General features: G+C 42.2%; 1 protein-coding gene across 1 annotated transcript; it reads left to right on the forward strand.

Annotated features, from left to right (window-relative positions):
* Nucleotides 1-1,232: 1,232 nt before the first annotated feature.
* abhd15a (abhydrolase domain containing 15a) lies at nucleotides 1,233-13,216 on the forward strand. Its single transcript, XM_018684394.2, has 3 exons — nucleotides 1,233-2,365; nucleotides 9,880-10,232; nucleotides 11,301-13,216. The coding sequence occupies exons 1-3, from the start codon at nucleotides 1,814-1,816 to the stop codon at nucleotides 11,950-11,952; spliced, it is 1,557 nt and encodes a 518-aa protein (XP_018539910.1). The 5' UTR covers nucleotides 1,233-1,813; the 3' UTR covers nucleotides 11,953-13,216.
* Nucleotides 13,217-13,543: the final 327 nt, after the last annotated feature.

A 13,543-nucleotide genomic window follows, 5' to 3' on the forward strand; every position in this document is an offset into this window, starting at 1 on the left:
CAACTTCACTCTCCCCACCAGGCTCTCGGGTGCACCAGCTGTAAGCTGTTCTTCTCTGGCATTCAAAGTGTCTCTGAGGTGATACCAAGATCCTTCGAGCCACTCATCTGTCTTTATTCTCTGCTCGTCGACTTGGCATTTCGCTTTTTTGCCACTCTTTTCCATTTTCCATTGACTAATCCGCAGGAATGGTGTGTGGCACTGAAAGCTGAAACAAACACACAATGATCTGTCTTTGTCACTTTCCGTTTGGGTTTGTTTCCTCTCGCTTGCCCACACCACTGGCCCACACCCCCATCAATTTATGTTCAGCTGGGCTGCTTTTGTTATGCTGCCATCGGTTAAATGAGTGTCCAAAACAACATGTTCCAGCTGGCAAAGCTCACAATTTTCCATGAAATCTGTTTGTGACTGATTAAGACGTCAGTTGAATGTTACATGGATCTTTGCGTAACGTACAATAACAACTGTGGGTTGAACTCAGAACGTGAAGCTTACAATAATGTGATTAAATATGAGAGAGAATGTTATTTTAGCCTGGTGCTCGAAGACTCTGTCCTTTACACACAGAGATGAGGACTCCTCTGGAGATAATGACCTCTGATTGCCCTACATCCTCCGACATGCTCACAGTGAAAATGCTTGTGCTCTTTTCTTCTTCACTTTACTCATGAATGGATACTCCATTTATAGGGCCTTTTTAAATCCCTTTTGAGTTTCTTATATAGTGTAAAGAGGAGGGGATGAGGAAAAGAGCAGAGAGAAGGTTATCACATTACATAAATGTTATGAGGCTGAATCAAACTTGATGTCTGCAGTGCTCACTGTGCATCACAATCTGCATGTCCAAAGAACACTGGCCTACTTTCACTCTCTCCTCCAAATTTACAGTTTCAAAACTGACACTGAGCAAAAAGGCTGAAGTTGTTACAACAGCAGCAACAGAAACCTGCCTAACAGGTTCCAGTACTTCACATGGTCCCCCCGAAAAAAAAAGCCCCTCACTGTATGATACTGTGTCCTCATGCTTTATTTGGCTACCCCACCCCCCAAGTTCACAGTCACCGTTTGCACGTTGCCAAATTCATTCAGGAGGAATTCACTCAGATCTGATAATGACCATGCGCATTACGCTTGTAGTGGCAGCGGCTCTCTTTCTGGCTGTCTTCCCTATGTGACAGAAACAGAGAGAGAGAGAGAGAGGAGAGAGAGAGAGAGAGAGAGTACGTGTAAAAAACGCACAAGATGTGCCTCCTTGTACTGGATGTACTGGAAGTAATTTAACTGGAGGGCTAATAACAGCAGGGATAATCACGTGTACGGAGTACCTGCTCAGTCGGAGGGGGGTGGTGGTGGTGGTGGGTTGGACGTGATGAGAGGCGTTTCCAGCGTTATAGCGGCGCGTCGCTTGCTCACAGGCGTTTCTTTGCGCTCCCAGCTGCTGAGTTGAAGCACCGGTCGAGCGCATACCACTTGGCGGTAGATGCGTCAAACAATGACAGAATCGCCTCGTTTATTAAACAAAAGTGGAATCATGATGTCGGGTTTTTGGACTGAGCTGGAATGATAGAATCGCTGCGTAACAGTGACCGCACGCCTACAACAACGAGGGAACCTGTGCGCCTTGGCACCGGAGGGAAACACCAAACTTCAGTGAAGAGCTGAGCTTCAATTTAAACGAAGAAAAATAAAGAGCACACCATAAGACTGAGCATGACTATTTTCTCTGATGTAAATGTAAAGTAACATTACACTTTTAGGTGTGGATAGCGTCCGTGCTGTGCTCGTTGTGCTCCCCTCCCAAACCGTGCCAATGCTGGAATGGCTTGTGGCTGTGTGCATTGTGATCCTGGTGGTCTTGCTCTGGCCGGGCACCAAATACTTTGGCACCGAGAGCCCACCGGATGCTTTGCTTCACGGATTGGGGATTGCGCAGCAGGCGGCGGCGAAGGACAAGACCGGGAGGTGCGTCTCAGACCGAGAGGGGAGCGACGGTGCCCAGACGGCCTGTGCGACCGCCGTGACCGATGATAAAGCACGCACCGTGGCGCTAATCTGCAAACCGTCCGCGCTGGCCAACTATCTCCTCAAACACTGCAGGACTTTCAGCAATTACTCGCCGTGTGTCGGCTGGACATGGCGGGCCAGCGCCTTTCTCCAGAGCGTGCACGAGGCGTGCTGGCCGTACGACAGTCCGGTCCAGTTCGTGCGGGACAACCTGCAGCTGAGCGATGATGGGCTGGTGGCCTTGGACTGGGCAGTGCCGTCCTACCAGAAACGACGCAGGACTTCCAGTCACTCCACCAGTCCGGTTCTTCTCATCATCCCAAACTCTTTTGGGAAGATCACTAGGAATGTGTTAAAGGTAATCCGTGCGTCCTTTGCTTCCCTCATTGACATCACTGCATAAAATGGTCTTAATGTAGAAATGATAAGACTTGAACAACCATAGACAAAGTAATTTTTATACATAAACCAAGTTTATAATAAAATGTTTTAGAAATTCACATTTTCATACAACAGACTGCTGAACAGAGCCCTCCCTAATAATAACAGAAAGATTAACTTCAAATATTCCACAAACCTGATAACTTATGAAAGGATAACTCTCACTAATGCTTCTAATATCATCCTAATGCTTCTAAATCATTGCACACTTACAAAAAGCCATTGGTATCCTGACGAAGGTCATGATGCTCTCACTAGATGCATCTTTTTGTGTCATGAACACTGTAACTGCTTTGTGTCTCTAATCTGATACAAATTGTGGTCAACAAGGTGCAAATTAATTTTAAAATATTTCTCATTGTACCAATGACAGCACCTCAATACTTTGAAACAAGTAGAAGTGAGCATTTTCATGGCTGAAATACAAAGTAATGATGACTGGTAACGGAGCAAATCAATTTCAAATCCAGAGTAGAAACCAGACTCATGCATGATACATATTTAATACGTGCACAGACAAATGCTATTTGCAAAAAGTATTTTAAAAAGGAAACCAGTCAGAAGACAAGTCAGACATTCAATAATTTAGAGGAGATGTGGGAAGATGCCAGTGCAAATCAACAATGGCTAGCTGAGCAAAGGCATTCCACTTGAGTTTAAGCCATGGCAAGCTAAGTCGGAGAAGGGTTAAAAAAAAAAAAAAGAAGAGCAGATGCGGAGGCAGCACCAGTCTTTCAACTGTTCATTCAATACACTGACTGAGGTAATTGAGTGAGGGATTACAAAGCATCGCTTGACTTGAGGGGCCTGGGGAAGTGCAGCTCTGCTTCACATGAATGCCTGTTGACTCTCACATCACTCTGGGCACCTGGCATCGTGCTAGCTCATTTCATTTTATACTGTTAGCTCTGTTGTGCAAATTCGTCATTGGCTTACTGTCAGACCCATGTCAGAAATAACAACCCTGCAACAGCTGAATGCTCTGGCAAAACCAAAAGTGTTTGACATTAATCTAGAATGAGAAACTCCTTATGTTGACAGAGGATGGCAGAAAAGTGGGAGGAAACAGTGATGAGACAAAAATAGGAGCATTAGGACATTATAAACATGTGGTTGCTTAAAGCTTTACCACAAGAAAAAGCAAAAATAATGAAGGGATAAAAAAAAATGAACTGTCACATTCAGACCACATTTGTGCCTTTTTATTTTTTTGAGGCCATCATCAGAGTACAGAGTATTTGTGATGCTGTCAGCCAGTTACGCTTGGGAGGGCTGGAGGCTGAGGCACCACAAGGGACATACACCAATTAAGATTGCTTCTGTCACTGGTGAGATTCACCAGTCAGCGCGTGCGTGCGAGAAAAACAGAGATAAAAAAGAGCTCATGTTTGCGTGTCGTACACACACAAGTCTATATCTGTGACACAGAGAAGAAACAGGGAAGGAAATGCTGATTCTTTTTGAAGTGTGTGGGTTTGTGCTCCCTGTCTTTACCCCGTCTCTCTTACACCACACGTTTCAGGAACTCATAAATTTGTAAATGAGCCATCTCCTCTTAAATCATTCATATTTTCACTGTGGGTTTGTATTTTGATCCTTTGTTCCAGTCTGGCATGATTCATATCCATGTATGTAATGGTATAGGTCACAGACAGTCCTATCAGCGGCTTCATATTCATAACTCCATATAGAGTTTGAAATGTGTATTTTAAGACTTTCTGTTAGTTAGTTAGTTCATTTCTATTGATCTTTCTGTCTTGTTCTTTCTGTTCCATCTCCTGCACCGTTATTTGTAAAAAAGTATTTCTCAAAGCCATAGCTCTACATTGAAGGAAATATGCTCATCTGCTGTCTTGCTGAGAGCTAGATGAGAAGATTGATATCTCACTCATATCTGTGTGGTAAATATGAAACTACAAACTGCAGGATAGCTTAGCTTAGCATAAAGGAAATAGCTAGCCTGGCTATGTCTCAAGGTAACTAATACCCACCTACCAGCGGGAAGGGGTGGGGGGTTATGTGCCAGATTATTTCTTGGCCTTATGCAATGGCCTCCTCCTGCTGGAGTCTTGTTGTTACTGTGGCATCGCCAAGAAATAGTTCGGCATATAACCCGACCGTAAAATCTTGGTCAGTTTTTGTGCTAAGCTAAGCTAACCGGAATTAGATCTTCCATTTAATTTTCTGCAAGAAAGCAATTTCCTTAAATATTGAACTGTTCCTTTAAAGCAGCACTGCATTTATCTGAGCTCCCAAGTCCAAGCAAGTCTACGCAGACAGCTACCCCTCCATATACCTGCTAATCTCAGCCACCAAACAAATTTTTTCACCCATTCTTTTGTCCTTAACTTCAAAAAGAGGTCACACAAAGAGGCCTATTTAATATGTCGAAGGTGTGTGAAGACATGCTGCAATGGGCCCCAGTGGCCTGTGGTCTCTGGTTGAGCAATGTGCTGAAAGGCCATAAATGTTCGTGTAAGCAGACATCCAGCTGTTTCAAACGTCTTGCCTCATATTATTAACACCCGTCACATTTTCCTGACAGAGCAGATAGATTTGTGAGCTGTTTTACTCTTAATTTTGTGACCTAGTTACAGTAAATTCCAAGTGTTTCATTCAGTATGCCTTTGGCGCTCATGTTTAAGTATTTTTCATTCCTTATACATAATAGGGTATGATATAATCTGATCATTACGTGTAATTTACTCTTTGACACTTAAATAATTGTTTTTCACGCCATTCCTTTCACCTTCTGATTGCTGAGAGAATGGCTTTGGAATTTTCCAAGTTCCTTGTGGGATGGGATAATAGCTTAGGACTCATGCAGTAAAAGTGGGGAAGTTTTACCATTAACAGCCATGATTAGATCTGCGAGGGAGGTAATAGTGGCAGAAAAACATCATTATTCCCAGTTCAGGATGCATTATAGTACGGATGTCCATGTCTGAAGCTATCAAGCATACTGTTCATCAAATACTTGTGACCCTGTCAGAGTTTTCACTGGCCAACAAGGAAATGGGGCATTAGATTTGTGTTTTCTGTCCCTCCCATCTCTTTGTGAATTTTACAGCTTGGTGTCAATGCACTGTGGCTTAACTGCATCAGCTTTAGTTTGAAGGTGTTTTTGCAAACATATTGGGTGAACAGTGTAGGAATTGTAGCCCGTAAGTGCCATGCTGCATTCAAAAATTGGTGGGAGTTTGTGGAGTTGACACAGGGGGATACAGAGGAAATTTTCCCCACACGTTCAGCAACATGCTAATTTGTGCCCCCCCACACTTTTTCCAATGTTAGTGCCTTGGCCTACCTGGAATAAGTAATCTGTGCATCAGGATTTGGCAGCATCTTTGTCTATGACTCATGGGCGATGTTTTATTTTTCTCTGCTAAAATGACACCTGTCTTAGAATATGGGCAAGAAGACCAATGCAACAAACCCTAAACTTAATTTTTATGGAGAACAGATGGGACTTCAGTTCTTAAAAATTTTACTGTGGCGTTTCTTCAATAATTCATAGCTACTCTCCTCTTTGAATGTATGTCTATGATGCTCAACACTTTGAAATTCAGCCAACCCGCAACTGCAAAATATTCTTTTAAAGTTCATCATTTTGCCTGACTTTGTAAGAGACTTCATAAGACTTTATGTCTTGGGTACCACAGTTTTTGTTAACTCAATGCTCTCCTCCAGCAGTTTTGCCATGTTGGGTGGAGAGAGTTCAAAAATAAATTTCTATCTTCGCTGTTTATTTCCTGTAATGCAAAAGCTTAAAGAAGAGACAGCCCTTGCTTTGTTCAGTCAACTATATTTAGGGTTTGTTGGAAAACTGCCAAGAGTAGTATACAATAGTATCATGTTGCATGATATGTTAGAATATCAAATTATTCAACTAAATTTGTTCTCAACAAGAAACTAATCCTCCCTTATTTCTAGAACGACTGATATATCTATCTCAGAAGAGCAAATCCATTTCCAGCACATGTATCACAGGCCTGCTGAGGGGTATTTAGGCAAACTATTGACCTGAATAGAGGATAGAGCATTGTAGTGAGATGCTTTGTTGCCTCTTTTAATCAAATAACATTATTAATTTAACTCGATTTGTGGCAACATGAAGCTTGCTGAAGTTTGTTTGACATTAGCGGTGGTCTCACAGAAATAGATCCCATTATTCACTATGATTTGAAAGAAATATTGTAGAACTTGAGGGGCCCTCTTGTAGTTATGTGCTTGTCATTGTTTTAGTAAATAGGGAGAGGAGAATAAATGTTGCCACTTCCATCTGCGTGCATGTGTGTGTGCGTGCATGGGAGGGACAGTGTGCATGGGAGAGCTGGCATGTTGACCAGTGTCTGGAGTCCCTGCTGAAGGAATTTGTCACTGCTCTGACACTTAATCTGCTCTATCAGAAAACTACTGGAGAAGTTTCACAAAACCAAATGCATACTATCATCATAAGCTATAGCCAGAGACCTGGCATGTGCAAATTTGATCCAGAACATAGGTCAAGTTACTCAACTTTTCTGTAATCCACACAAAACTAATTAATAAAGTGTCATCATGGAAGTGGTCAGGATCTGTGTTTCCTGTAAGCTGCATGTGTCTGTGCAAAGTACAGGTAGTCCGGTAACATCAGTTTAATAATTTATCAGATTGTTCAAAAAATATTCTTCCTTGGTCATGAGTCATTGCTTCACTACTGAATAAAAAATAGGTTTGGGTGACAAATGATATAACAGATACAGCCTTTGCAATATCTTTGGATTAACACTGTAAACAAAAGCTTTCATTTTGTGTGTCATCCTCAAGGGGATGCTTAGTATTATAGTTTCTGTGGGTGATTCACACAGTGCATCACCACATTGTGTGATGATAGTTTACACCGTTAATACCTGAGCAGGCAGGAGGAACCAGGTCACATCACGCTCGGTTCACATAATTTAATCTCAGCCACAGCATTCATCTCTCTCAGCTCTCACATGCAGCAAACTGTGAAATATCTCATTGTCTCCCCCTTTATTTTGGGGAATTAAACTGAGCTAAAGTCATATATACTCATTTGAAACTGCTCTTTCCTTGCTCTCGAATCACAATGATTTAAATATTATCTTCAGAATGAGTTATGGAAGAGGCTAATGAATGAGCAAATGAATGACTTTCCGCTGTATTAGCTCTGCTCAGAGCATTCCTGACACCCGCCTCCTCACATATCTGGCTGAGTAAATCCTCTTTTTGTATAGGCAACCAGAAATTGGCAAAAACATCACTGCAGTCTTTGTCAGGTGGTAAATATTTAATGCAGCGATTCTGCAGCTCTCCCTGCACTCCACTGGGATTTCTGTAGATTTAACACATAATGTAACTCACTTAAATTTTGACAGTTTATTTACACTCACCTTTGTTTTCAGTCACAAGCTTTTGTGAGAGAAAAAGACTTAACTCTGCTTCTCTACTTTGTACTGAGATGAAGCAGAGTGACACTGCAAATTTAGAGGGAAGAAAATTCTCTCCTTGTGTCTCCAGACATTGTGATAATTTATTCTAAGGATATATTCATAGCCCTGACTGGAATGATCTCTCATTTAAGTGAACCTTCCCAGTTAAGGTTAGACTTAGAGAGATTTTTCATAATTTCACTTGTGGAAATGATAGGAAATAAAAATGTGGTATTTATTTCACTATAATTATCAAGATTAATGACTTAGTGAATAAAGTGATGTTTACAGTTAAACTAAGCTACAGGCCAAGCCTACAATAACAAGTTATATATTTACTCTACTTCCTCACATTGCAACCATTACAGGCACAAGGCTGGTAAACAACAGTTTACTGTAAATACGCAAAGAAAAAGAAGAGAGAAACACCAGCAGAACCATTAGATTTGGAGAGCCAACTCCTTAAAAGCCAAAAAAGATCCATGTTTCAAAGAGGAAAAGACCTGTGGGTGGACAGAAGAGCACTTTACAGATTTGACAGACACAATCAGTGATGTCTACTTTATTTAACTGGCTTGTTACCATAATTTGTTATTTATGTTAGATTTTTACAATCCTTCATGAAGCCACGCATTAAATTATGCCCTTTCTTTTGAGGATATATTATTGTCCTACATTTTCCACAAACTTCAAACCACAGTAGAAGTCTTTTTATGTGCTGAATAAAATAAGAAAGTCTTGCCAAGTCTACAATAATTGTTCATTAATTTTGGTTTACATTTATTGATTCAGTTGTAGCAGCACCAATGACTCCACTGCCCAAATCTTGGTTCAAAATAAACATAATAATAATAGCTCACTAAAAGAAACAATGAGAAGTGATATTTCTCTCCACTGTGCAGCTGACTGAAAGGGGAGCCTTCCTGCCAGAGACATGAGATCACAGGTTTCCACACTGAAGTCCTTTCTGCTCTCTTGTGCCAGTTCTGCTCCCAGTCCATTTCAAGGAAAGCTCCACAGTGCAGGTTGAGGCTTTTCTGGGCTAAGCAGCTGGCTGTGGGCTGCATGGACATCATCTCAGCTAATGATATTGTGCATAATGTTGGCCTTCCCTAGTACCTCCACAGTATTTGAGAACTGCCTCAAATGCCTGCACATCCTACCATTGCAGGCCAAGTGGCACCATTCAGGCTAATGACAACCTGTGGCTAGAGATGAACTTCTCATATGTCAGTAGTTTACCTGACTGTGTGGTCTCATTGTCTGTTTTTGCATGTCCAAATGTGGACTGTTGGATCAACTGTTAGAGGTTAGAACTGACATGCAGTTAAGTTGCCAAGAAAATGCTTTGTTGGCCATGTTTTTCCACTGATGTTCGCTTGGTTGAGCTACATTGTAAAGGCAATGTACGTATCTCGGGGTGCATGATTCTATGCAAAACTGTATTACTAAGTAGCCTAATATTGTGCATCTGTCTTAGCACATTTGGTTCCTCAACTGTTTGGTCAAGAAGAAACAGCAATGTTTCAGTGGACGGTCAAACCTATTCTGTGTTATTACCATGTGCACTTGAAGCATGGTTAAACAGCACAGCACAAGGGAGCAACACTTCATCCTGTAGTTTTACTGTGTTCTCAACTCTAGCAGCAAATGGTCATTTCTTTTTCCATACAATAAAAAGTAGTACCATGCATGTTCAAGGTGTTACAAACTGCAAAGACATTTAGTGGAACAAAATGGAAACTGGCCTCTAAAAGGAGGCATTGTTTGATTCTGTGGTATTTGAAACCAAGAAACCAGGCCACACATCCTTGACCATGTAGCCTGCTCAGAGAGATAAAAAAGGAGGATTTCTTTATGTAGGCTTGACATATGTACAACATATGTAAGTACACTGTATAACAGTCATCAGTTCTTTCATGTCCTTTTGTATGTGACATAAATGGATTAATACATCTCCAACCTTGTCTTATATTTCGGCCTCTTCTCTCTACAGCTGTGTGAAACTGCACTTTCCCATGGCTACCTGCCAGCAGTTTTCAACCGCCGCAGCCACAACGGCACCCCGCTCACCACCCTCAAGCTGCAGCAGTTTGGTGACCCCACGGATCTGCGTGAGGCTGTGCGCTACATTCGCTACAGGCAGCCTGCAGGAAGACTGTACGCGGTGAGCGAGAGCAGTGGCTCTGGCCTTCTCCTGTCTTACCTGGGGGAGTGCGGGTCGTCGAGCTACGTGACGGCGGCCGTCTGCTTGTCCCCCGTCTTCCGCTGCCAGAGCTGGTTTGAGAACGGACTGTGCTGGCCCCTGCAGTGGGCACTGGTGCTGTACCAGAAGATATGTCTCAGCAGGTACAGGGAGGGTGGGAAACATGGTCTTAATAGCTGGGAACAAAATATCACTGGTGGAGAAAACATAACGACTGAGATAACACTACTTTGCTGGCTTTTAAAGAGTAATTCTTGGCTCTTATTTTCACAGTTTTACCCACCATTTCTATTGGTTATGATAACATTGTACTCACCAAAGTAATTCTTGAGACCTGGGAATGGTGACGTTGCTACAACAAAGTCCGACAAAGCAGACACAAGAAGCTGCCAGAAGATCAGTCAACTGTTAAGCCAGATTTAGCTAAATTGGAGGCAAAACTAAACGTGAGCAAAATCAGCCACAATCCCTCCTTACACAGGAAAACTTTATGTGTACACGACTGGCAAAAATGATATGTCAAAGTTAAACCAGGAGGACGTTTAGCATGTTTCACATCCTGTCTGACATCCTATTAGTGATGTTGCTTCATTCCCAAATAACCTGAGTACTCACCAACAGGAACACTGGCCAGAATTATGTAAATTATCATGAAAATGATAAAATTGTAATTGGTTTTAAACAGAGACCATACAGTCTGCATCAGTGTAAGAGTGGAATGAGTTTTGGTAGACAGAAAGAGATAATCTGCTCCTTTCTGTTTACTCTGGGGAGTATATCAGTGTCTAGATGATGATGGAAAAAAAAATACAGCTTCATAAGGGTGCTGAATGAATGAAATTTTAGACAGGATACAATGAAACAGGGAAAATGTTTAATTTTCAGTCAGCCAATGGGGAGACATGGTTAAAAGGAGATTGTGATTAAAACGGATACAAGTACTCACTCACCATTTATTGGATAGGTACAGACAATTAAGGAAACAATCAAGTTACTGTAGCAACAGATGGCCTGCTCAGTGTCAAATCATTGATTGTGAGAGACATCGTGACCCAGGCAGAGTTTCTCAAATCAATGCCAATAGGGAATGTGAGACCCATGCAGCTCTTCAAAATTGATTTACTGGTTTTCTCTCTCTGTTTACATGTGTGTTTGTGTGTGTATGTCTTCTGTTTTGTGCAAATGTGTGTGTATTCGGATGATATTCATAGGTACAGGACAGTGCTGGGTGAGACCATACAGACAGACGCCCTGTTTTCTAGCTGTTCCTTGCGTGGCCTGGAGGAGGCACTGTTCTGTCAGAGTGGACAGGTGGGTTCTGCACCAGCAACAGGGACCAGCAGTAGCAATACTTCAGGTGCCTGGGATGCTTACTGGGAACGCAACGAACCCCTGAGAGATGTGGACGAAGTTGCCATTCCTGTTCTGAGCGTGTGCGCTCAGGATGACCCGATCCGCGGTGACACCCAATCCACAGTGCCCATGGAACTCTTCGAGAGCAACCCACATTTTTTCCTCCTCCTAACTGAATGTGGAGGACACTGTGGCTTCTCCACCCTGTCTGAGGGGAGCACCGCCGGTGCATCTGGAGTGGTCAGCCCTGCGGCTGCACCAAACAGTGGGATGGAGAGCCGTGGGACCAACTGGAGCCACAGAGCTCTGCTGGAATTCTTCAGGGCAACCACAGACTTCTTTGCCGCCGAGGAGAGAGCAAAGCAGCTCGCCGCAAGGAGGAGGGGGCTGGGGGGAGGAGGAGGGGGAAGGGTTTTCCGCCACCGCAGCGTCAGTACATGCAAAAGAGTGCCAGTGTGTTCCCATAATATCCATGCCATTTACAACTGGCAGAGGTCCTACACACGATGAGGGAGCTTAATGGAAGTTAATGGACTGCACTGATGCTTTCTGATATTGTTTGGATTTGGGATGAGAAGCTCTCAGGTTGTTCTCCGCCTGTGTGACACTCAGCTACAAAGTGTTATGATAACCAAAACTAGAAAAGTGCAGAGGTTTTACAGTACTGAGGTCATGGAGTACTTTTAAGTGAGATAAAGTGTGTGTTGTTCACACACGCTTGATGGGAACCATAAAACACTAGGATTGGGGAAAAAAGATCATGACAGGCCACAAGTTTGCATGCAGTTGTTATGGTTAGCTGCTGAACAGCTGACACTAAACTCTCAAGATGAGTGGCTGTATATTTTTTTATGGACTGATTCTAGTCTGTTCACTGCCATCCGTTAAAACTGAAAGATTCTGCCACAGTTTTATTAACAAGCTCATGCATTTATTGATTCATCAATTCATCTGTCTCACAGTTTGCTACATTTGCAGCCACAACTGCATCGTCATTTGGCATTATTGAAACCTTAACACTTGGTGTAGTATCTTATCGTTTTTCCTTTTAATGCTGAAAAGATATTTATTGTGGACCAAAAGCATTGAAAGTCTTGTGCCTAGAGTAGAGGGGGAAAAAATTCCAGTGAGACTTTAAAATTAATTTTAGTGACGTGTCAAATGAGTTTAATGAACTCATGCAGTGTTGTTGTACACATTAAACAGAGTTTACTGTTAATGTTATCACTGAATGTTCTCTTCTTAATTTAGAAATGGCCTGTGATTCCAAGAATAGAGGAATTTATGTGTGATTGCCACCCAGTCAGCTTTCAGGGGGAAAGTCTGTGTCATGAGGTTATGATATTTTAATGAGCGGGATGGCTGGAAGCATTTTGTGAGTTTTCCTATCTCATCACTTAAACTCTGTGCTCTAAAAGTTTCCCTGGCCCGGGCTGCTCAGGATCTGAACGTGGTGAAGCTGTCAGGGTGGCTGGTTTTTGAGCTGAGATGGAGCATCCTACACTTAGCAGTATAGTGTTGTTTGAAACATTTCTGAAGTCCCCAGTAATTTTGTCATTCTTGAGCATTAAGCTAATAAATTCTTATAAAATAATGAATATTCTGTTGTGGTGCTCAGAAAAGAAACACTTCAAAGGGCAGCTCAACAGGTTAATAAGAGAACTATGAAGTAGTGTTAAACAGCTGATTGTTTGTCTTCTGTTGTTTTATTAGCATCCTGTAGACATGTTCAATGGGTTGTATTATGTGATAGAAATAAATATATATTAAATGAGCCAAGATGACAAATGTGGGATACACACTTTGCAAGTGTAATATTTCCTAAAAAATAACACTGAAAACGTTATCTTTCCACTACATAATGCCAATTTGTTGTATTATGTATCTTGTTTGCAATTTCTTATTATCTTTACTTATAATCATGTTCATTTTGAAAGCGCTTTACACTAATGTTGTGATCCGTGGTCCTGTCAAACCCCTGCTGAGTCAATGCTCCCAGAGACTCCCTATTATAGTACAATCCCCACAGCCATTCCATGCTCTGTATGTGTGTGTGTGAGTGCGACAGTCACTGCTGTGTTTGCCTGCCCACTGAGCCTTA

Source organism: Lates calcarifer, linkage group LG21 (assembly GCF_001640805.2).
Source record: "Lates calcarifer isolate ASB-BC8 linkage group LG21, TLL_Latcal_v3, whole genome shotgun sequence".
NCBI lineage: Eukaryota > Metazoa > Chordata > Actinopteri > Centropomidae > Lates > Lates calcarifer.

What these genes read in the sequence shown, in the direction of transcription:
- abhd15a (XM_018684394.2), top strand. Translation starts at nt 1,814, where the DNA reads ATGCTGGAATGGCTTGTGGCTGTGTGCATTGTGATCCTGGTGGTCTTG. An exon ending in TCACTAGGAATGTGTTAAAG is followed by an intron (nt 2,366 to 9,879) that starts GTAATCCGTGCG and finishes TTCTCTCTACAG; the next exon opens with CTGTGTGAAACTGCACTTTC. An exon ending in CAGAAGATATGTCTCAGCAG is followed by an intron (nt 10,233 to 11,300) that starts GTACAGGGAGGG and finishes TGATATTCATAG; the next exon opens with GTACAGGACAGTGCTGGGTG.